The 25706-nt window shown below is 52.7% G+C and overlaps 1 protein-coding gene across 8 annotated transcripts in view; it reads right to left on the bottom strand.

The window, feature by feature from the left end:
• The window catches only part of LOC139268782 (2-5A-dependent ribonuclease-like), a 103009-nt gene that overhangs the window by 59300 nt on the left and 18003 nt on the right, over positions 1-25706 (bottom strand). For all 8 annotated transcript variants that reach the window (XR_011594107.1, XM_070887469.1, XM_070887470.1 and 5 more), the window contains exons 5-7: positions 23416-23633; positions 19994-20126; positions 18237-18373 (exon numbers count right to left, since the gene is read on the bottom strand). Coding sequence is in view for 7 of the 8 variants with exons in the window: in XM_070887469.1 (XP_070743570.1) it covers positions 18237-18373; positions 19994-20126; positions 23416-23633 (488 nt within the window). In the remaining variant the exon portion in view is untranslated. The remainder of the gene's footprint in view (positions 1-18236; positions 18374-19993; positions 20127-23415; positions 23634-25706) is intronic.

Here is a 25706-nt window from a genome sequence, read left to right as displayed (position 1 = left end):
GCCCTGTGGGGATTGGGTTATCAGGGGAGCCCCGCACACACTGCCCTGTGGGGATTGGATTATCAGGGGAACCACACACTGCCCTGTGGGGATTGGATTATCAGGGTAGCCCCGCACACACTGCCCTGTGGGGTTTGGGTTATCAGGGGAGCCCCGCACACACTGCCCTGTGGGGATTGGGTTATCAGGGGAGCCCCGCACGCACTGCCCTGTGGGGATTGGATTATCAAGGGAACCACACACTGCCCTGTGGGGATTGGGTTATCTGGGGAGCCCCGCACACACTGCCCTGTGGGGTTTGGGTTATCAGGGGAACCACACACTGCCCTGTGGGGATTGGGTTATCTGGGGAGCCCCGCACACACTGCCCTGTGGGGTTTGGGTTATCAGGGGAACCACACACTGCCCTGTGGGGATTGGGTTATCTGGGGAGCCCCGCACACACTGCCCTGTGGGGATTGGGTTATCTGGGGAGCCCCGCACACACTGCCCTGTGGGGTTTGGGTTATCAGGGGAACCACACACTGCCCTGTAGGGATTGGGTTATCTGGGGAGCCCCGCACACACTGCCCTGTGGGGATTGGGTTATCAGGGGAGCCCCACACACACTGCCCTGTGGGGATTGGGTTATCAGGGGAGCCCCGCACACACTGCCCTGTGGGGATTGGATTATCAGGGGAGCTTCGCGCACACACTGCCCTGTGGGGATTGGATTATCAGGGGAACCACACACTGCCCTGTGGGGATTGGGTTATCTGGGGAGCCCCGCACACACTGCCCTGTGGGGACTGGGTTATCAGGGGAGCCCCACACACACTGCCCTGTGGGGATTGGGTTATCAGGGGAGCCCCGCACACACTGCCCTGTGGGGATTGGATTATCAGGGGAACCACACACTGCCCTGTGGGGATTGGGTTATCAGGGGAGCCCCGCACACACTGCCCTGTGGGGATTGGATTATCAGGGGAACCACACACTGCCCTGTGGGGATTGGGTTATCAGGGGAACCACACACTGCCCTGTGGGGATTGGGTTATCTGGAGAGCCCCGCACACACTGCCCTGTGGGGTTTGGGTTATCAGGGGAACCACACACTGCCCTGTGGGGTTTGGATTATCAGGGGAACCACACACTGCCCTGTGGGGATTGGGTTATCAGACGAGCACCGCACACACTGCCCTGTGGGGATTGGGTTATCAGGGGAACCACACACTGCCCTGTGGGGATTGGGTTATCAGACGAGCCCCGCACACACTGCCCTGTGGGGATTGAGTTATCAGACGAGCCCCGCACACACTGCCCTGTGGGGATTGGGTTATCAGACGAGCCCCGCACACACTGCCCTGTGGGGATTGGGTTATCAGGGGAGCCCCGCACACACTGCCCTGTGGGGATTGGATTATCAGGGGAACCACACACTGCCCTGTGGGGATTGGATTATCAGGGGAGCCCCGCACACACTGCCCTGTGGGGTTTGGGTTATCAGGGGAGCCCCGCACACACTGCCCTGTGGGGATTGGGTTATCAGGGGAGCCCCGCACGCACTGCCCTGTGGGGATTGGATTATCAAGGGAACCACACACTGCCCTGTGGGGATTGGGTTATCTGGGGAGCCCCGCACACACTGCCCTGTGGGGTTTGGGTTATCAGGGGAACCACACACTGCCCTGTGGGGATTGGGTTATCTGGGGAGCCCCGCACACACTGCCCTGTGGGGTTTGGGTTATCAGGGGAACCACACACTGCCCTGTGGGGATTGGGTTATCTGGGGAGCCCCGCACACACTGCCCTGTGGGGATTGGGTTATCTGGGGAGCCCCGCACACACTGCCCTGTGGGGTTTGGGTTATCAGGGGAACCACACACTGCCCTGTAGGGATTGGGTTATCTGGGGAGCCCCGCACACACTGCCCTGTGGGGATTGGGTTATCAGGGGAGCCCCACACACACTGCCCTGTGGGGATTGGGTTATCAGGGGAGCCCCGCACACACTGCCCTGTGGGGATTGGATTATCAGGGGAGCTTCGCGCACACACTGCCCTGTGGGGATTGGATTATCAGGGGAACCACACACTGCCCTGTGGGGATTGGGTTATCTGGGGAGCCCCGCACACACTGCCCTGTGGGGACTGGGTTATCAGGGGAGCCCCACACACACTGCCCTGTGGGGATTGGGTTATCAGGGGAGCCCCGCACACACTGCCCTGTGGGGATTGGATTATCAGGGGAACCACACACTGCCCTGTGGGGATTGGGTTATCAGGGGAGCCCCGCACACACTGCCCTGTGGGGATTGGATTATCAGGGGAACCACACACTGCCCTGTGGGGATTGGATTATCAGGGGAACCACACACTGCCCTGTGGGGATTGGGTTATCAGGGGAACCACACACTGCCCTGTGGGGATTGGGTTATCTGGAGAGCCCCGCACACACTGCCCTGTGGGGTTTGGGTTATCAGGGGAACCACACACTGCCCTGTGGGGTTTGGATTATCAGGGGAACCACACACTGCCCTATGGGGATTGGGTTATCTGGGAGCCCCGCACACACTGCCCTGTGGGGATTGGGTTATCAGGGGAACCACACACTGCCCTGTGGGGATTGGGTTATCAGACGAGCACCGCACACACTGCCCTGTGGGGATTGGGTTATCAGGGGAACCACACGCTGCCCTGTGGGGATTGGGTTATCAGACGAGCCCCGCACACACTGCCCTGTGGGGATTGAGTTATCAGACGAGCCCCGCACACACTGCCCTGTGGGGATTGGGTTATCAGACGAGCCCCGCACACACTGCCCTGTGGGGATTGGGTTATCAGGGGAGCCCCGCACACACTGCCCTGTGGGGATTGGATTATCAGGGGAACCACACACTGCCCTGTGGGGATTGGATTATCAGGGGAGCCCCGCACACACTGCCCTGTGGGGTTTGGGTTATCAGGGGAGCCCCGCACACACTGCCCTGTGGGGATTGGGTTATCAGGGGAGCCCCGCACACACTGCCCTGTGGGGATTGGATTATCAAGGGAACCACACACTGCCCTGTGGGGATTGGGTTATCTGGGGAGCCCCGCACACACTGCCCTGTGGGGTTTGGGTTATCAGGGGAACCACACACTGCCCTGTGGGGATTGGGTTATCTGGGGAGCCCCGCACACACTGCCCTGTGGGGATTGGGTTATCAGGGGAACCACACACTGCCCTGTAGGGATTGGGTTATCTGGGGAGCCCCGCACACACTGCCCTGTGGGGATTGGGTTATCAGGGGAGCCCCACATACACTGCCCTGTGGGGATTGGGTTATCAGGGGAGCCCCGCACACACTGCCCTGTGGGGATTGGATTATCAGGGGAGCTTCGCGCACACACTGCCCTGTGGGGATTGGATTATCAGGGGAACCACACACTGCCCTGTGGGGATTGGGTTATCTGGGGAGCTTCGCCACACACACTGCCCTGTGGGGATTGAGTTATCAGGGGAGCCCCGCACACACTGCCCTGTGGGGTTTGGATTATCAGGGGAGCCCCGCACACACTGCCCTGTGGGGATTGGATTATCAGGGGAGCCCCGCACACACTGCCCTGTGGGGTTTGGATTATCAGGGGAGCCCCGCACACACTGCCCTGTGGGGATTGGATTATCTGGGGAGCTTCGCACACACTGCCCTGTGGGGTTTGGATTATCAGGGGAGCCCCGCACACACTGCCCTGTGGGGTTTGGATTATCAGGGGAGCCCCGCACACACTGCCCTGTGGGGATTGGATTATCAGGGGAGCTTCGCACACACTGCCCTGTGGGGTTTGGATTATCAGGGGAGCCCCGCACACACTGCCCTGTGGGGTTTGGGTTATCTGGGGAGCCCCGCACACACTGCCCTGTGGGGATTGGTTTATCAGGGGAGCCCCGCACACTGCCCTGTGGGGTTTGGATTATCAGGGGAACCACACACTGCCCTGTGGGGTTTGGATTATCAGGGGAACCACACACTGCCCTGTGGGGTTTGGATTATCAGGGGAACCACACACTGCCCTGTGGGGATTGGGTTATCAGGGGAGCCCCGCACACACTGCCCTGTGGGGATTGGATTATCAGGGGAACCACACACTGCCCTGTGGGGATTGGGTTATCAGGGGAGCCCCGCACACACTGCCCTGTGGGGATTGGATTATCAGGGGAACCACACACTGCCCTGTGGGGATTGGATTATCAGGGGAACCACACACTGCCCTGTGGGGATTGGGTTATCAGGGGAACCACACACTGCCCTGTGGGGATTGGGTTATCTGGAGAGCCCCGCACACACTGCCCTGTGGGGTTTGGGTTATCAGGGGAACCACACACTGCCCTGTGGGGTTTGGATTATCAGGGGAACCACACACTGCCCTGTGGGGATTGGGTTATCTGGGAGCCCCGCACACACTGCCCTGTGGGGATTGGGTTATCAGGGGAACCACACACTGCCCTGTGGGGATTGGGTTATCAGACGAGCACCGCACACACTGCCCTGTGGGGATTGGGTTATCAGGGGAACCACACACTGCCCTGTGGGGATTGGGTTATCAGACGAGCCCCGCACACACTGCCCTGTGGGGATTGAGTTATCAGACGAGCCTCGCACACACTGCCCTGTGGGGATTGGGTTATCTGGGGAGCTCCGCACACACTGCCCTGTGGGGATTGGGTTATCAGACGAGCCCCGCACACACTGCCCTGTGGGGATTGGGTTATCAGGGGAGCCCCGCACACACTGCCCTGTGGGGATTGGATTATCAGGGGAACCACACACTGCCCTGTGGGGATTGGATTATCAGGGGAGCCCCGCACACACTGCCCTGTGGGGTTTGGGTTATCAGGGGAGCCCCGCACACACTGCCCTGTGGGGATTGGGTTATCAGGGGAGCCCCGCACGCACTGCCCTGTGGGGATTGGATTATCAAGGGAACCACACACTGCCCTGTGGGGATTGGGTTATCTGGTGAGCCCCGCACACACTGCCCTGTGGGGTTTGGGTTATCAGGGGAACCACACACTGCCCTGTGGGGATTGGGTTATCTGGGGAGCCCCGCACACACTGCCCTGTGGGGTTTGGGTTATCAGGGGAACCACACACTGCCCTGTGGGGATTGGGTTATCTGGGGAGCCCCGCACACACTGCCCTGTGGGGATTGGGTTATCTGGGGAGCCCCGCACACACTGCCCTGTGGGGATTGGGTTATCAGGGGAGCCCCGCACACACTGCCCTGTGGGGACTGGGTTATCAGGGGAGCCCCACACACACTGCCCTGTGGGGATTGGGTTATCAGGGGAGCCCCGCACACACTGCCCTGTGGGGATTGGATTATCAGGGGAACCACACACTGCCCTGTGGGGATTGGGTTATCAGGGGAGCCCCGCACACACTGCCCTGTGGGGATTGGATTATCAGGGGAACCACACACTGCCCTGTGGGGATTGGATTATCAGGGGAACCACACACTGCCCTGTGGGGATTGGGTTATCAGGGGAACCACACACTGCCCTGTGGGGATTGGGTTATCTGGAGAGCCCCGCACACACTGCCCTGTGGGGTTTGGGTTATCAGGGGAACCACACACTGCCCTGTGGGGTTTGGATTATCAGGGGAACCACACACTGCCCTATGGGGATTGGGTTATCTGGGAGCCCCGCACACACTGCCCTGTGGGGATTGGGTTATCAGGGGAACCACACACTGCCCTGTGGGGATTGGGTTATCAGACGAGCACCGCACACACTGCCCTGTGGGGATTGGGTTATCAGGGGAACCACACACTGCCCTGTGGGGATTGGGTTATCAGACGAGCCCCGCACACACTGCCCTGTGGGGATTGAGTTATCAGACGAGCCCCGCACACACTGCCCTGTGGGGATTGGGTTATCAGACGAGCCCCGCACACACTGCCCTGTGGGGATTGGGTTATCAGGGGAGCCCCGCACACACTGCCCTGTGGGGATTGGATTATCAGGGGAACCACACACTGCCCTGTGGGGATTGGATTATCAGGGGAGCCCCGCACACACTGCCCTGTGGGGTTTGGGTTATCAGGGGAGCCCCGCACACACTGCCCTGTGGGGATTGGGTTATCAGGGGAGCCCCGCACACACTGCCCTGTGGGGATTGGATTATCAAGGGAACCACACACTGCCCTGTGGGGATTGGGTTATCTGGGGAGCCCCGCACACACTGCCCTGTGGGGTTTGGGTTATCAGGGGAACCACACACTGCCCTGTGGGGATTGGGTTATCTGGGGAGCCCCGCACACACTGCCCTGTGGGGATTGGGTTATCAGGGGAACCACACACTGCCCTGTAGGGATTGGGTTATCTGGGGAGCCCCGCACACACTGCCCTGTGGGGATTGGGTTATCAGGGGAGCCCCACATACACTGCCCTGTGGGGATTGGGTTATCAGGGGAGCCCCGCACACACTGCCCTGTGGGGATTGGATTATCAGGGGAGCTTCGCGCACACACTGCCCTGTGGGGATTGGATTATCAGGGGAACCACACACTGCCCTGTGGGGATTGGGTTATCTGGGGAGCTTCGCCACACACACTGCCCTGTGGGGATTGAGTTATCAGGGGAGCCCCGCACACACTGCCCTGTGGGGTTTGGATTATCAGGGGAGCCCCGCACACACTGCCCTGTGGGGATTGGATTATCAGGGGAGCCCCGCACACACTGCCCTGTGGGGTTTGGATTATCAGGGGAGCCCCGCACACACTGCCCTGTGGGGATTGGATTATCTGGGGAGCTTCGCACACACTGCCCTGTGGGGTTTGGATTATCAGGGGAGCCCCGCACACACTGCCCTGTGGGGTTTGGATTATCAGGGGAGCCCCGCACACACTGCCCTGTGGGGATTGGATTATCAGGGGAGCTTCGCACACACTGCCCTGTGGGGTTTGGATTATCAGGGGAGCCCCGCACACACTGCCCTGTGGGGTTTGGGTTATCTGGGGAGCCCCGCACACACTGCCCTGTGGGGATTGGTTTATCAGGGGAGCCCCGCACACTGCCCTGTGGGGTTTGGATTATCAGGGGAACCACACACTGCCCTGTGGGGTTTGGATTATCAGGGGAACCACACACTGCCCTGTGGGGTTTGGATTATCAGGGGAACCACACACTGCCCTGTGGGGATTGGGTTATCAGGGGAGCCCCGCACACACTGCCCTGTGGGGATTGGATTATCAGGGGAACCACACACTGCCCTGTGGGGATTGGGTTATCAGGGGAGCCCCGCACACACTGCCCTGTGGGGATTGGATTATCAGGGGAACCACACACTGCCCTGTGGGGATTGGATTATCAGGGGAACCACACACTGCCCTGTGGGGATTGGGTTATCAGGGGAACCACACACTGCCCTGTGGGGATTGGGTTATCTGGAGAGCCCCGCACACACTGCCCTGTGGGGTTTGGGTTATCAGGGGAACCACACACTGCCCTGTGGGGTTTGGATTATCAGGGGAACCACACACTGCCCTGTGGGGATTGGGTTATCTGGGAGCCCCGCACACACTGCCCTGTGGGGATTGGGTTATCAGGGGAACCACACACTGCCCTGTGGGGATTGGGTTATCAGACGAGCACCGCACACACTGCCCTGTGGGGATTGGGTTATCAGGGGAACCACACACTGCCCTGTGGGGATTGGGTTATCAGACGAGCCCCGCACACACTGCCCTGTGGGGATTGAGTTATCAGACGAGCCTCGCACACACTGCCCTGTGGGGATTGGGTTATCTGGGGAGCTCCGCACACACTGCCCTGTGGGGATTGGGTTATCAGACGAGCCCCGCACACACTGCCCTGTGGGGATTGGGTTATCAGGGGAGCCCCGCACACACTGCCCTGTGGGGATTGGATTATCAGGGGAACCACACACTGCCCTGTGGGGATTGGATTATCAGGGGAGCCCCGCACACACTGCCCTGTGGGGTTTGGGTTATCAGGGGAGCCCCGCACACACTGCCCTGTGGGGATTGGGTTATCAGGGGAGCCCCGCACGCACTGCCCTGTGGGGATTGGATTATCAAGGGAACCACACACTGCCCTGTGGGGATTGGGTTATCTGGTGAGCCCCGCACACACTGCCCTGTGGGGTTTGGGTTATCAGGGGAACCACACACTGCCCTGTGGGGATTGGGTTATCTGGGGAGCCCCGCACACACTGCCCTGTGGGGTTTGGGTTATCAGGGGAACCACACACTGCCCTGTGGGGATTGGGTTATCTGGGGAGCCCCGCACACACTGCCCTGTGGGGATTGGGTTATCTGGGGAGCCCCGCACACACTGCCCTGTGGGGTTTGGGTTATCAGGGGAACCACACACTGCCCTGTAGGGATTGGGTTATCTGGGGAGCCCCGCACACACTGCCCTGTGGGGATTGGGTTATCAGGGGAGCCCCACACACACTGCCCTGTGGGGATTGGGTTATCAGGGGAGCCCCGCACACACTGCCCTGTGGGGATTGGATTATCAGGGGAGCTTCGCGCACACACTGCCCTGTGGGGATTGGATTATCAGGGGAACCACACACTGCCCTGTGGGGATTGGGTTATCTGGGGAGCCCCGCACACACTGCCCTGTGGGGATTGGGTTATCAGGGGAGCCCCACACACACTGCCCTGTGGGGATTGGGTTATCAGGGGAGCCCCGCACACACTGCCCTGTGGGGATTGGATTATCAGGGGAACCACACACTGCCCTGTGGGGATTGGGTTATCAGGGGAGCCCCGCACACACTGCCCTGTGGGGATTGGATTATCAGGGGAACCACACACTGCCCTGTGGGGATTGGATTATCAGGGGAACCACACACTGCCCTGTGGGGATTGGGTTATCAGGGGAACCACACACTGCCCTGTGGGGATTGGGTTATCTGGAGAGCCCCGCACACACTGCCCTGTGGGGTTTGGGTTATCAGGGGAACCACACACTGCCCTGTGGGGTTTGGATTATCAGGGGAACCACAAACTGCCCTGTGGGGATTGGGTTATCTGGGAGCCCCGCACACACTGCCCTGTGGGGATTGGGTTATCAGGGGAACCACACACTGCCCTGTGGGGATTGGGTTATCAGACGAGCACCGCACACACTGCCCTGTGGGGATTGGGTTATCAGGGGAACCACACACTGCCCTGTGGGGATTGGGTTATCAGACGAGCCCCGCACACACTGCCCTGTGGGGATTGAGTTATCAGACGAGCCCCGCACACACTGCCCTGTGGGGATTGGGTTATCAGACGAGCCCCGCACACACTGCCCTGTGGGGATTGGGTTATCAGGGGAGCCCCGCACACACTGCCCTGTGGGGATTGGATTATCAGGGGAACCACACACTGCCCTGTGGGGATTGGATTATCAGGGGAGCCCCGCACACACTGCCCTGTGGGGTTTGGGTTATCAGGGGAGCCCCGCACACACTGCCCTGTGGGGATTGGGTTATCAGGGGAGCCCCGCACACACTGCCCTGTGGGGATTGGATTATCAAGGGAACCACACACTGCCCTGTGGGGATTGGGTTATCTGGGGAGCCCCGCACACACTGCCCTGTGGGGTTTGGGTTATCAGGGGAACCACACACTGCCCTGTGGGGATTGGGTTATCTGGGGAGCCCCGCACACACTGCCCTGTGGGGTTTGGGTTATCAGGGGAACCACACACTGCCCTGTGGGGATTGGGTTATCTGGGGAGCCCCGCACACACTGCCCTGTGGGGATTGGGTTATCTGGGGAGCCCCGCACACACTGCCCTGTGGGGTTTGGGTTATCAGGGGAACCACACACTGCCCTGTAGGGATTGGGTTATCTGGGGAGCCCCGCACACACTGCCCTGTGGGGATTGGGTTATCAGGGGAGCCCCACATACACTGCCCTGTGGGGATTGGGTTATCAGGGGAGCCCCGCACACACTGCCCTGAGGGGATTGGATTATCAGGGGAGCTTCGCGCACACACTGCCCTGTGGGGATTGGATTATCAGGGGAACCACACACTGCCCTGTGGGGATTGGGTTATCTGGGGAGCTTCGCCACACACACTGCCCTGTGGGGATTGAGTTATCAGGGGAGCCCCGCACACACTGCCCTGTGGGGATTGGGTTATCTGGGGAGCTTCGCACACACACTGCCCTGTGGGGATTGGATTATCAGGGGAACCACACACTGCCCTGTGGGGATTGGGTTATCTGGGGAGCTTCGCACACACACTGCCCTGTGGGGATTGGGTTATTAGGGGAGCCCTGCACACACTCTGCCCTGTGGGGATTAGGTTGAGGTTTAAAAGCCTGTTGACTATCAGAGGAAGAGAAAATGTTCACGAGGAACCGAGGTCCATAGGTCGGAGGACCCGAGAAAGAATGAGATAAGACTCGAAGATACTGCAACAAGTGTTGATTTAAGCATGTGAAGAATAAGAACATAAGAATTAGGAACAGGAGTAGGCCATCTAGCCCCTCGAGCCTGCTCCGCCATTCAACAAGATCACGGCTGATCTGGCCGTGGACTCAGCTCCACTTACCCACCCGCTCCCCGTAACCCTTAATTCCCTTATTGGCTAAAAATCTATCTATTTGTGATTTGAATACATTCAATGAGCTAGCCTCAACTGCTTCCTTGGGCAGAGAATTCCACAGATTCACAACCCTCTGGGAGAAGAAATTCCTTCTCAACTCAGTTTTAAATTGACTCCCCCGTATTTTGAGGCTGTGCCCCCTAGTTCTAGTCTCCCCGACCAGTGGAAACAACCCCTCCGCCTTTATCTTGTCTATCCCTTTCATTATTTTAAATGTTTCTATAAGATCACCCCTCATCCTTCTGAACTCCAACGAGTAAAGACCCAGTCTACTCAATCTATCATCATAAGGTATACCCCTCATCTCCGGAATCAGCCTAGTGAATCGTCTCTGTAACCCCTCCAAAGCTAGTATATCCTTCCTTAAGTAAGGTGACCAAAACTGCACGCAGTACTCCAGGTGCAGCCTCACCAATACCCTGTACAGTTGCAGCAGGACCTTCCTGCTTTTGTACTCCATCCCTCTCGCTATGAAGGCCAACATGCCATTCGCCTTCCTGATTACCTGCTGCACCTGCAAACTAACTTTTTGGGATTCATGCACAAGGAAAAAACAGCTCTGGGCCCTGACTCCGTTAGGTGCATCGAGGAGGCTCAAGCACGTGGGGAGATCCCGTCCGAACTGACCCCCGTCCGGACGGAATTCCTCATCGGCGCCAAACCCCGGAACCTCCCTCGGGGGCCGGCGCCTCACAACTTGAGCCGCCTCGGGGAAATCCCCTCCGTGCCTTTCAGTTCCGCGCGGAGGGGTTTCCTGTACGGGCTGCTCCTGCACACCCTCAACTTTGCCATCCTCGCCGGCCGTCCGGACACGCCATGGCGTACCATCTTGCCGTCCGGAGGAGGCGGGGGTCCCCGATGGAGGGCACTCTACGCAGGGGTCCTCCCACTATTCATCGGGGACTTGGCCTGGAGGGTGGTGCACGGAGCAGTGCCGTGCAACAAATTTTTAAGCCGGTTCACGGACTCCCAGGCCGCCTGCAATTTCTGCGGTCTGGAGGAGTCCGTGTTCCATGTTTTTATTGAGTGCACGAGGTTGCAGCCCCTGTTCCACTATTTGAAGGGGCTGCTCCTGAAATTCTGGCTGCACTTCAGTCCCACTCTCCTGATCTTTGGGCACCCTGTGCGGAGGGGAGCGGGTAGGTCCGAAGGCCTCCTCGTAGGACTGCTCCTGGGCACGGCCAAGGGTGCCATCAGCCGGTCCAGGCAGCGGGCGGTCGAGGGGGTCGTTCAACCTGACTGCCTGCCTCTCTTCCGCTCTTACATCCGGTCCAGGGTGTCCTTGGAGATGGAGCACGCGGTGTCCACCGGTACGCTCGCGGCCTTCCGCGAGAGGTGGGCACCGGAGGGACTGGAGTGCATCATCACGCCCGGCAACCAAATTTTAATTTGATTTTACGTTTTAAAGTTTAATTTGTTTTAATTGCCGGTGTTTTTAGTGTCCCCTTCCCTTTTATAGGGGGCACTGGGGAAAATTGTGAATTTAGTGCCCAAAAAAAAAAAACAAAAAAAGAAAAACACAAAAAAAAAGGGGGGGAAAAAAAAAGGGCCTTGTAAATGTCTGGAGTGTCACCCAGGTCGGGTGGCACCGTTTAATGTTTTATGTTTTCGCAGGTAAACTCAAAAGAGTTTCATGCACAAGGAACGAGAGGTGGGCACCGGAGGGACTGGAGTGCATCATCACGCCCGGCAACCAAATTTTAATTTGATTTTACGTTTTTTAAGTTTAATTTGTTTTAATTGCCGGTGCTTTTAGTGTCCCCCTCCCCTTTTATAGGGGGCACTGGAAAAATTTGATTTTAGCGCCAAAAAAAAAAAAAAAAAAAAAAAAGGGGGCCTTGAAAATGTCTGCTGTGTCACCCAGGTCGGGTGGCATGGTTTTAATGTTTTATGTTTCTGCAGGTTAACTCAAAAGAGTTTCATGCACAAGGAACGAGAGGTGGGCACCGGAGGGACTGGAGTGCATCATCACGCCCGGCAACCAAATTTTAATTTGATTTTACGTTTTAAAGTTTAATTTGTTTTAATTGCCGGTGCTTTTAGTGTCCCCTTCCCTTTTATAGGGGGCACCGGAGAAATTGTGATTTTAGTGCCCAAAAAAAAACAAAACACAAAAAAAAAACAAAAAAAAGGAAAAAAAGGGCCTTGTAAATGTCTGGTCGGGTGGCACAGTTTAATGTTTATGTTTTGCAGGTAGACTCTAAAAGAGTTTCATGCACAAGGAACGAGAGGTGGGCACCGGAGGGACTGGAGTGCATCATCACGCCCGGCAACCAAATTTTAATTTGATTTTATGTTTTTAAGTTAATTTGTTTTAATTGCCGGTGCTGTTAGTGTCCCCCTCCCCTTTTATAGGGGGCACTTGGAGAAAAAATACGATTTTGTGCCCAAAACAAAACCAAAAAAAAACCCACAAAAAAAATAAAAGGGCCTTGTAAATGTTTGGTGTTTCCCCCAGATCGGGGGGCACGGTTTAATGTTTTTTGTTTGCTCCAAAAAGAGTCCATGCACAAGGAACCCCAGGTCCCTCTGCACCGCAGCATGTTGTAATTTCTCCCCATTCAAATAGTATTCCCTTTTACTGTTTTTTTTTCCAAGGTGGATAACCTCACATTTTCCGACATTGTATTCCATCTGCCAAACCTTAGCCCATTCGCTTAACCTATCCAAATCTCTTTGCAGCCTCTCGGTGTCCTCTACACAACCCGCTTTCCCACTAATCTTTGTGTCAGGTGTAATGTATGCACCTGTGAGTATGCTCACTGGTTGGTTGAGCTGTTGAGTGGGAGGGGCTTAGCCAGTCAAGTGATGTTCAACTGACTCAATAAAACCTCAGCCAGTTGGGTTCAGGGGGTCCATGATGAGGCAGGTGGTTATCGGGGGGAGGAAAGAAGATAAATAAGAAGTATGGGGGGTTCTTGCAAACAACTAGGCCCCACTGGAAGCACCCCTCCCCCATTGCCTGGAGCTACCTGGGTGTAATTTCTTTCCCATTAACTACTTAACATCGTTTGGAGGATTGTGCCTGGGTGGTTCCAGCCATCCCAGGTGAAGACATCTTCTCCCCCCGCCAGAAGATTATTGTTGGAGTGGATTTTCGGACATAGCAAAGCATGATTGGGTAAGCCAACTATCTGCCTTTTCACTAAATGAACTTTGTACCAAGAAGCCTAATGAAATCTGCAGCAACAAGTGACTCATGGCCAGTGTTTCATAGAAAGCTTTGCAACAGAATAACTAACCACAAAAGAAGATACAGAGGAAGGGCCCCCAAACTCACACCATGCTATCAGGTTTCACCTAGGACTAAAAGGTTGTGCAACAATATGATTGGTTGTATGTAAATGAATTGTGTTGCCATATGGATTGATTGGTTGTATGTAAATGAATTTAAATGATTGTATTCCGCCCTCTGTAAACTGCTTATAACCCCGCGGCACCAGGCACTCTGGGAGAAGGTGCTTCGCAGGTCGCGGGACCTCAACTCTTCTCCCAGAGCTCTGTTAGCAATAAAGTTGTCTCTCTTACCTTACCAGAGTCTATGTGAATTTATTTTCACTAACAAATATAGAGAGTTTGTTTGTGATTGAGGGAGTGCACCCCCTGCAAGCACCCACCCAACGCTGTGAGGAGTGCCAGATACCACAGCCTCCCTCTCTCTGTCTCTCCTCTCTGAGAGCCTCTTTTAAAATATATTTTATAAAACCAACAACTACTGAGCAGAGGGAAAAGGGCCCCTCCCCAATTGTCAAAAGTTGGGGAGAGGTGTGCCTTGTTAAGAGCTCCCTCTGCTCATCAACGAGGCCAATCAAGACCTTTCAGGCCTATGACTTTGGGGTGGGTGTGGCCCTTAAACGGACCCCGATATGGCGAGTCCATCTTCACTGGTGGCGGGACCAGCACAAACTTATGTGTGCGTGGCAGCAAAGGCCACGGCAGCTCCTGCTGCCCTTCCACCTTTCAAAATCATTACTAAAAAGAACGGGGTCAGGAGGAGTGCATGAGGGCAACGGCTGGGGTAGTCGCCCCTTGGCCATTGTCGCCGCCTCCAAAATGTACGGGAAGGCTGTGTTCTTCCTGGGGTCGGAGCGGGTGGTGCCCCTGGCCCTCAGTAAGGGGCTCACGGTGGGTGGGACCTTCCTGCCGGTGGATCCCCTCGAGGCCACCGCGTAGAGGGTCGTCATCTCAAACGTCCTGCCCTTTGTTCCCGGGGAGCTCCTCCTCCCCCACCTACGTCAACTGGGGGAGCTGAGGTTGGGGATAACGCCGATACTGCTCGGCTTCAGGGAGGCCAGCCTCTGTCATGTGTTCTCCTTCCGGCGCCAGCTTTTCATTCAGCTGGCCTGGGAGGACGTAACAGAGGGTACATTCAGTGTGGTCCACGAGGGGACTGCCTTCCGCGTCTTCTGGACATCGGGCGGAGTGGTGCCACGCCTGTAAGGAGGTGGGGCACGTTCGCAAGAACTGCCTCGCCTCCAAGGCTGCTAAAACAACCAAAGTGGCCAAGGCTGGTGCCCTCGCCACTCCTCCCCCTAGTACCGTCCACGTGTCGGGAGCCATAGGTGCATGGACATCATCGGAGGCCTTTGTCTTCGCAGCCTCCGGTGGGGGAGAGGGAGAGCGTCTGTGCAAAAAGGTGTGGAAGAAAACAAACACCCTCTGGATAGTCCCCTCAGTGGGCCACACAGCCCAGTCAACGTGCTCGCCTCCCCCTCACTATCGCCGGTGAGCGCGGTGCATTCTGAGCCCAAGCCCCTGACCGCACCCGCCTTTTCGGGGAGTTTGCCACCTGTGGTCGGGCTCGGGTAAGATAATCGGAAGGAGGGAATGGAGGCGGGAGCCCCAGCAGACATGGAGAGCTCCCTGCCTCCACGTCCCTCCAGGGAAAAAAAAGGAGGCACCACTCCGGGGAAGTGGAGGATGACCAAGGTCCCTCTGTGGAGGAGTTGGTGCCCAGCGCGAGTCCCGCATCCCCCACGGCACGGCACCTAAACTGGGCCGACGTCCGGCGCGCGGCCAATGCCATCGAGTCGCTAAAAACAGCACTGGGCCCTGACCCCGTTAGGTGTGTCGAGGAGGCTCAAGCACGTGGGGAGATCCCGCCCGAACTGACCCCCATCCAGATGGAATTCCTCATTGGCACTAAGCCCCGATACCTTCCTCAGGAGCTGACGCCTCACAACTTGAGCCTCCTCTGGGAAATCTCTGTGCCTTTCAGTTCTGCGCGAAGGGGTTTCCTGTACGGGCTGCTCCTGCACACTTTCAACCTTGCCATCCTCGTCTGCCGTCTGGACACGCCATGGCGTACCATCTTGTCGTCCGGAGGAGGCGGGGGTCCCCAATGGAGTGCACTCTACGCGGGAGTCCTCCCTCTATTTATTGGGGACTTGCTCTGGAGGGTATTGCACGGAGCACTCCTGTGCAATAAGTTTTTTTAAGTCGGTTCACGGACTCCCAGGCCGCCTGCAATTTCTGCGGTTGAGAAGAGTTCGTGCTCCATGTCTTTACGGAGTGTGCTAGGTTGCAGCCCCTCTTCCATTATTTGAAGGGGCTGCTCCTCAATTTCTGGTTGCACTTCAGTCCCACACTCCTGATCTGATCTTTGGGCAACCTGTGTGGAGGGGAGCGGGCAGGTCTGAGGGCCCCCTCGTAGGACTGCTCCTGGGCACGGCCAAGGGGGCCATCAGCCGGTCCAGGCTTCGGGCGGTCGAGGGGGCTGTTCAGCCCGACTGCCTGCCTCTCTTCCGTGCTTGCATCCGAGCCAGGGTGTCCCTGGAGATGGAGCACGCGGTGTCCACCGGTACGCTCGCGACCTTCTGCGAGAGGTGGGCACCAGAGGGACTAGAGTACATCACCCTCAGCAACCAAATTTTTATTTGATTTTATTGTCTAAAGTTTAATTTGTTTAATTTGCCGGTTTTAGTGCCCCCCCCCCCCCACTGCTTTTAGCCAGGGGGCACTTGTATAATTTGTGTGTTGGTGCCTTCAAAAAAAAAAGGGCACTGGAAAAAAAAATATTTTGGAATGTGACCCCTCTTGAACTGGTAATGTGTTTGTTAAACCTTTGCTAATAAACCAACTAGTTCTTAAAAGCAACATGTTATGAATTCTTAAGCAAAGAACCCATGAAGCAAATATATTACAGCAGGGATCAGGTATTTGAAGTTTCAGAACAACAAGAATGTTCAGAAACAATGAGCATAGTTGTGTGAGTAAAATAAAGAGCCAAGGCTGTAATGGAGATAGATTGGAGGCCTGAGGTGATAGAAGGATTATCTATCCCACATCAACTTTGTACTTGAGTGGGGAGAACCTTGAATATATTCAATCCTGGATGGACCTGGAAAAGGAGCATTTGTCACAACAGAAGAATCTGAGCTTCTAGGAGACAGCTTCAATGGTGATGTGGGAGGTCTATTTGAGATCAGAGTGGGTAGTGAGTCCAAGAATATCAATAGATGAAGGGGTAAAATTGGAGCCATTAAAAGTAAGAGGCAGTAGCTACAAGTTGGAGATGTAAGAGACATGAAACTGCCTTGTGAAAACCAGACAGAAGTAAAATTTTCACTGCCCCATTGAAGGTCATGGAGGAGATCAAGATTCAAATTGAGCTACAAGTGTGGGCAAGCTAAAGCTAATCTTGTGCTGATCACAGGCCCATATCTACACACATTCCATCAGAGGTCACTGGATAAAGGTCAGGAGCAGCAACATCGAGCTAGACCCCCATGCTCCTAGCTCAGGGTACTGAGGTCGAATGTAGCACGATGCCAGCTGAGTTCAACTAATTCAGCGTAGATCATGAATCAAATCTCGCATATTCATGGTCAGTACCACTCATCCTGTGCATTTACTAATTCAGCCATCACAGCACACCTTCCTATGTACTGTACTTCTCATGGTTATACCTTGGACTTTGAATCCAGTGACTCTGTGATTTGTCATGACTCTCCATTTCCATCATGTGTTAATCAGGACTTGCGTAAGATGCCACGATGCACAATTTCTACACTGTTGTTCTGTTGGTGGCCTCCGAGGTTATGGTGCACCACTGAGCCATTAAAGACCAGAAGGTCCTAGGTTTAATCTTCGATGTATGCTGATCTTAACCATTGCAGCAGTTAGGGTCTTACAATTACCCTCAGAGATCCTGCGTTGGGGAGGAGCAGCAATCAGCCAGGGTTCTTGCTCGTCACTGCTACTCAGTGACTCCTACATAAGAACATGAGAAATAGGAGCAGGAGTCAGTCACACGGCCCCTCGAGCTGGCACTGCCATACCTTGTCAAGCCCTCTAAAAATGTTATTTGTTTCAATGAGATCACCTCTCATTCTTCTAAACTCCAGAGAGTACAGGCCCGATCTCAAAGGACAACCCTGTCAGCCCAGGGATTGATCTAGTGAACCTTCTGCTGGGCAGTGGGCCCCAGTGAGACCGGTCTGGCCTCTGCTGCCCTCCGTTGTTGACCAGCCGTGTGGAACAGAACCCAGCCAAGGACAATTGTACCGCATCATCTGCACCTCATTAGGGGCTTTTAGTGGGGCAGAAAAGGGGAACAGTTGGCGCTTCATTTTGCTTTAAATCTACACTAAATATTACAAAACAGAAAGGGAAATATTGGCACAAAATTCACATACTCTTCAGGCTTTTCATTAAAATGCTGGCTCAGGTTTCTGATGAATTTCAGGAGGTCACTGGTGGTGTTGTTGTACGCGTTCTCATTCACTTTCTTGCGTTGCCCCATTTTCATGTTGTTTAGGACGTCGCAGTCGATCTAAAGTTAAAGGAATATCAGAGTTTTTGTTAAAAAGAAAATGTAATTCACTTTGTTTTCCTTCTGCGATCACATTCCTGCTGCAGCCTCCTGTTGTGCGTGTCCTTCCTCCTCCAGCCCAGGGTGTTGGGTCTTGCTTGTTTGCTATGGCCTCCATCAGAGAGGAGGCACTGTTCCCAATGGCACCACTGGTCCTTGTGTCAATTTCCACCCCCCCCCCAACCCCTTCCTTGAGATGTATCGCTCCACCGTCACTGAGATCAGCTAATGTCTGGTCCTAACACTGCCTTTACCGACCATCCCATCATGGACCCTACCCCAATGTAATCTCCTTCCCCAGCCCATGTACAATCTACCCCATGGACCCTACCCCAATGTAATCTCCTTCCCCAGCCCATGTACAATCTACCCCATGGACCCCACCCCAATGTAATCTCCTTCCCCAGCCCATGTACAATCTACCCCATGGACCCCACCCCAATGTAATCTCCTTCCCCAGCCCATGTACAATCTACCCCATGGACCCCACCCCAATGTAATCTCCTTCCCCAGCCCATGTACAATCTATCCCATGGACCCCACCCCAATGTAATCTCCTTCCCCAGCCCATGTACAATCTACCCCATGGACCCCACCCCAATGTAATCTCTTTCCCCTGCCCATGTACAATCTACCCCTTCATGGACTCCAGCTCACATTACTTAATCTGCTGAGAAGGTTTTGTAACAAATACTCCCAATTGGCTATTCTCCATACCTCCAAAGTACCTATTTACCCTCAGACCTCAGTCATTCGCTGTTAGATCCAGATTTCTAAAGCTAGGAGTCCTTTCAGAGCCTCAAATCCAGTTTTCCAGTAATTTGTGTTTTGTGCTGCCGTCACTAGTGGATTTAGTGAATAAAACTCCTCATATTGACATTGCATTTTGTAGAAACTACAAGGTGGAAACAGGCCATTTGCCCAACCAATCCGTGCTGGTGTTTATCCTCACCGGCATGTTAAACATCTCCGTCAGACAGCAGCAAGTAACCCGGGATAAAGAAATGGTGTGCTTTTTCTCAGTGAACATTTTTGTTTTAATTATTAGTTATAAGAATATTGGAGATGGGGGGGGGGGGAAAAGGCTGTTTGATTGGGCGGGGTGGTTGGAGATGGGAGGTCATGTGATGAAACCTCCAGCAACACACCCAGCCAGACTTAGCAACCCTACACCAACCTGTACTTCTCTTATGCTAACAGGTGGCTCCATTTGAACAAATTGCACCTCTCCCTCCATGACTTTCCACCTCCAATTTTCTCCCCTCTTCTTTAACCGTGCTCAGGTAAAGCATCATGTGGGGTGGGAAGCCAGGGTTCAGATTCCCCATACAGCTATATCAACAAGGGGAATGGGGAATTTGAAACCAAGCCCTCTCATTCAACATGGATCTATGTCTTAGTACGCCAATGCCTGGCACCAATATATCCATTAGCGGTGAATTATCTACCATATGTTTTGCTGGGGGCTTTAGCAGCTGCTACCTCATGGAATTTAACTCCCGTTAGACACAAACTCTACCAATCAGAAACCAGCATCTCAACGCTCTGAAAAGCAGTGTTGTTACAGGTTTGATGGTCTACCTTTTCTTTCCAGTTGTGAAATGATCTTTTCTCATCCTCGCTGGTCTTATTCAGAATCTGTACTAGCAGACTGTCCTGTTTCCGTCTTGTTACATCCTCTTCATTGGCAAGGCTTTGGACAAACTGGTTCTTTCTGGAGCGAACACCAAAAGTGGATTAATGCAGAGTGACCTCAGTTACACACAACTCCAGTAACATCTTGTGTCACATGGACACAGTATTGATGGAATGAGAATGTAATTAGAAATCTGGCTCACTTCAGTTCCCCAATAACCTAGTGAGTACAGGTACAGTGCAGTTTAATTCTAACTGTCCCCTCAGTAAAGGTACAATGCAGTTTAATACTAACTACCTCAGTAAAGGTGTAGAATTTCTAAACAGAAAAGGAGAAAAATATGAATTAAAATAATGTTCAGAAGACTTGCAACAAGTCTTTGATTGCGTTTCTACATTAATGGATGGATGTAAATACAAGTTACTATTGTGAAAAGGCACAAAGCATTTAACCTTTCGAGAGAAACCAAAAGACCAGGGGGCAGAAATTGCCCCTCTCCTTAAGGCCTGTTACCACCGCAAATCGACGGCCGCGCTGCGGAGTGGGGTGGCTGTCGACTTTTCATGGAATGGCCACTGCTAGCCCAATTGCCCTCCCGAGGTGTCCCAATCTCCCCGCCGCACCCCCCCCCCCCCAAAACATTCAGCTGCTGCTGATCCGTCTTAAATGTGGTATCACCGTGCGCACCACCGATCTACCCCCCCCCCCCCCAGCAACATTTCCCTCTGAAAATCTTCGGCCTGCCCGGCGGTGCCAAAGCAAGTGTTTTACCGTTGGTCCAGTGAGGCTGCGGCTTCCCTTCAAGGAGAGGATGTGTTGCCGCTGCCTCCATGGTTTTTGTTGTCGGCCTACTGCCAGGGGTGTGCGGCGGGTCAGGATTTCGGAACATTTTCCGGATTCCGGACGAGTACCCGACACGGATCGGCCCAGTGTCCGGATTCCGGAACATTCCGATTTCAGAACTCCGGATTTCGGACGCTCAACCTGTAATAGTGTGGAGGACGAATTCATGGTATGTATACAAGATAGTTTTCAAGATCAGTATGTTGAAGAACCAACTAGAGAACAGGTTATATTCGATCCAGTATTGTGCAATGAGAAAGGGTTAATTAATAAACTTGTAGTAAAGGGGCCTTTAGGGAAGAGTGACCATAATATGATAGAAGTTTACATTAAATTTGAAATTGATTTAATTAAATCCGAAACTAGGGTCTTAAATCTAAACAAAGCAAACTATGTAGGTATGAGGGGAGAGTTGGCTAAGGTAGATTGGGAAACTACAATAAGAGACAAGCAATGGCTAGCATTTAAAGAATATATAATTTACAACAAACATACATTCCTTTAAGGCACAAAAACCCCACAGGAAAAGTGGTCCAACCGTGGCTAACAGAAGTTAAAGACAGTATTACATCAAAGGAAGAGGCTTATAATGTTGCTAAAAGAGCAGTAAGGCTGAGGATTGGGAGGATTATAGAATGCAGCAAAGGAGGACCAAGAAATTGATAAAGGAAAATGAATGAGAAAACTAGCGGCCGGTTCCCAGTGGTTCTCCCCTCCCCTCCTGCCAGTGGGGGGCCCAGTGGAAACTGGCACCGAGGGGAGACCGCTGAAAAAACTTGCCGGCGGTAAGGCCACCAAGTTCTGGCCCTTTGTGTCTGTCTTCACGGAAGAAGTCACGAAAAACCTCCCAGAAATAGTGGAGTCCCAAGGGGCTAGTGAGAATGAGGAACTGAAAGAAATTAGTATTAGTAAAAAAAACAGTACTGGAGAAATTAATGGGACTGAAAGCCGATAAATCCTCTGGACCTGATGGCCTACATCCTAGGGTTCTGAAAGAGACGGCTATAGAGATAGTTGATGCATTGGTTGTCATCTTCAAATATTCCATAGATTCTAGAAGGGTTCCCGCAGATTGGAAGGTAGCAAATATAACCCCACTGTTTAAGAATGGAGAGAGAAAACAGGGAACTACAGACCTATTAGCATTTTCCCTACTGCTGATGTCAGGCTAACGTCTATTAAGGACGTGGTAACAGGGCACTTAGAAAATAATATGATTGGACAGAGTCAACACGGATTTATGAAAGGAAAATCACGTTTGACAAATCTATTAGAGCTCTTTGAGGTTGTAACTAGCAGACTAGATAAGGGGGACCAGTGGATGTGGTGTATTTGGATTTTCAGAAGGCATTCGATAAGGTGCCACACAAGAGGTTATTGAACAAAATTAGGGCTCATGGGATTGAGGAGTAATATACTAGCATGGATTGAGGATTGGTTAACCGACAGAAACCAGAGAGTAGGAATAAACTGGTCATTTTCGGCAGGCTGTAACTAGTGGGGTGCCACAAGGATCAGTGCTTGGTCCCAGCTATTCACAATCTAGATCAATGATTTGGATGATGGAACCAAATGTAATATATCCAAGTTTGCTGATGATACAAAGCTGGGTGGGAATGTAAGTTGCGAGCAGAATGCAAAGCGGCTTCAAGGGGACACAGACATGCTAAGTGAGTGGGCAAAAACATGGCAAATGGAATATAATGTGGAGAAACTTTAGTAGGAAAAATAGAAAAGCAGAGTATTTTTGAAATGGTGAGAGATTGGGAAATGTTGGTGTTTAGAGGGACCTGGATGTCCTTGTACATGAATCACTGAAAGTTAGCATGCATATAGCAAGCAATTAAGAAAGCAAATGGAATGTTGGCCGTCAAGAGGCTTTGAGTATAAGAGTAAAGACGTCTTACTGCAATTATATAGGGCCCTGGTGAGACCACACCTGGGGTATTGTGTACAGTTTTGGTCTCCTTACCTTACCTTGCCATTGAGGGAGTGCAACGAAAGTTCACCAGACTGATTCCTGGATGGGGGGGGATTGTCCTATGAGGAGAGATTTAGTAGACTAGGCCTATATTCCCTCGAGTTTAGAAGAAAGAGGTGATCTCATTGAAACATACAAAATTCTTACAGGGCTCAACAGTGTAGATGCAGGGAGGATGTTTCCTCTGTCTGGGGAGTCTAGAACCAGGGGTCACAGTCTCAGAATATGGGGTTGGCCATTTAGGACTGAGATGAGAAATTTCTTCACTCAGAGGGTGGTGAATTTTTGGAATTCTCTACTCCAGAGGGCTGTGGAGGCTCAGTCTTTGAGTATATTCAAGACAGAGATCGATAGATTTTTGGATATTAAGGGAATCGAGGGATATGGAGATAGTGGAGTTGAGGTAGAGGATCAGCTATGATCCCATTGAATGGTGGAGCAGGCTCGAGGGGATGAATTCTTATGTTCTTAAATTTTTCAGCACATTTAGGAATTGGGGAAACTCAAATCTTTTGTAACATGTTCTGTCCTAACCTGACTTACTCTGTTTTTGTCCACAGGAACGGATGGCCCTTGACCTCACTGAGCGTTGCTCGCTGCTCAGCTGGTGCTAACAGCCTCTCTATCAAATGCCTGACTTCAGCATTCTCGGGTTTGCGAAGATCCTCATCGAGAGAAGGGTTATTCTCGCATACATCCTCCTCACTCCTGTAGGGGTTCTTTCCTCCTGTCGTTATATGGTGCAATAGCTGTCCTAGTGCCTGTCCAGTAAAGAAAACAACTTCACACCTACACCTTGTTAAGGAGAAAGGATGCATTGTCAAATCCCATTAGGTCCCCAACCCACAAATATACAACACAAGTCATATTTTATAATATATTCTGCTTTACACCCCCCTTTTATAAACATTTATTTGTATCTGATCTTTCGAGAATTGTAGAAGTTTGCAATACAGAAGGAGGCTATTCAGTCAATCGTGTCTGTGCTAGCCCTCTGATAGAACCTTCCCATTTTCCCGCCCTTTCCCTAAGGCGGGTACAATTTTCTTAAATATTTAAGCATGTTCCTATTATGGATTCTGCGATCACCGCTGTTTCTGGTGGGTCATTCTGTGTCTGTATAAAACAATTGCTCTTAACCTCTCTGTTCCAAATTTCAGGTCTGCACCAAATATTCTCTCAGATTCAGCATCACTCCTGTAAACAGACCCCATGGGCCCTATGATCAGGAGTTTACCCTTACTGTCCAATATCTAGTCATATGTTAGCATGACCTGGGGGGCTGTTAGAATGAAAGCTCTCATTGTGTGTACTGGCCTCTGTAATCTCGCAAGTTCCCTCACGGACATTTCTCCTCTTCTGGAGGGTGGAACGATAACTCTCGTGAGATGAGGCTAATTGTAAAGCAACAAGTTGGTTAATTTTAATATATGAATAAACAGTAGATAGTTTTCAATGAATTCCAGTCTATTTCAAAACACTTCTCGTAACATAGAGAATAACAAAGTACGCCACACTACCCCTGTTAATGAGCTAAGTTCACTGATCAGACCAGAAAATCCCTGATACAAACCAACCTGAATTTGAATAAATGAGGTTCATGGAATCATAGAAATTTACAGCACGGAAGGAGGCCATTTCGGCCCATCGTGTCTGCGCCGGCCGACAGAGCTACCCAGCCTCATCCCACTTTCCAGCTCTGGGTCCATAGCCCTGTCGGTTACAGCACTTTAAGTGCACATCCAAGTATTTTTTAAATGTGGTGAGGGTTTCTGCCTCTACCACCCTTTCAGGCAGTGAGTTCCAGACCCCCACCACCCTCTGGGTGAAGAAATTCCCCCTCATCTCTCATCTAAACCTTCCCCCCAATTACTTTAAATCTATGCCCCCTGGTTGTTGACCCCTCTGCCATGGGAAACAGGTCCTTCCTATCCACTCTATCTAGGCCCCTCATAATTTTATACACCTCAATAAGGTCTCCCCTCAGCCTCCTCTGTTCCAAAGAAAACAGACCCAGCATCTCCAATCTTTCCTCATAGCCAAAATTCTGCAGTCCAGGCAACATTCCTGTAAATCTCCTCTGCACCTTTTCCAGTGCAATCACATCTTTCCTGTAATGTGGTGACCAGAACTGCACGCAGTACTCTAGCTGTGGCCTAACCAGTATTTTACACAGTTCTTGCATAACCTCCCTGCTCTTGTATTCAATGCCTCGACTAATAAAGACACGTATTCCATATGTCTTTTTAACCACCTTATCTACCTGGGCCTGCTACCTTTAGGGATCTGTGGACCTGCACTCCAAGGTCCCTTTGTTCCTCTGCACTTTTCAGTGTCGTACCATTTAATGTGTATTTCCTTGCCTTGTTAGACTCCCGAAATGCATTACCTCACACTTATCCGGAATGAATTCCATTTGCCACTGTTCTGCCCACCTGACCAGTACATTAATATCTTCCTGCAGTCTACATCATTCATCTTCATTATCAACCACACAGCGTATTTTAGTATCATCTGCAAACCAGGGCGCATAGATTTAAAGTAATTGGTAGGGGGTTGAGGGGATTTGAGGTGAAATTTCTTCACCCAGAGGGTGGTGAAGGTCTGGAACTCACTGCCTGAAAGGGCGGTCGAGGCAGAAACACTCACCACACTGAAATGCCGTAACCTATATGGCAATGGACCAAGAGTTGGAAAGTGGGATTAGGCTGGATAGCTCTTTGTCGGCCAGCACGGACACAAAATGGCCTCCTTCCGTATTGTATTCCTGACACAGATGAGGCTGCACACAGGGAGGTTAAAGTAACAGTGACCTCAGTCTTTAATAAGACACT

This window comes from Pristiophorus japonicus, chromosome 8 (assembly GCF_044704955.1).
Source record: "Pristiophorus japonicus isolate sPriJap1 chromosome 8, sPriJap1.hap1, whole genome shotgun sequence".
NCBI lineage: Eukaryota > Metazoa > Chordata > Chondrichthyes > Pristiophoridae > Pristiophorus > Pristiophorus japonicus.
Note: the sequence above shows the minus strand (reverse complement) of the source record. Positions and strands in the feature narration are given on the sequence as shown.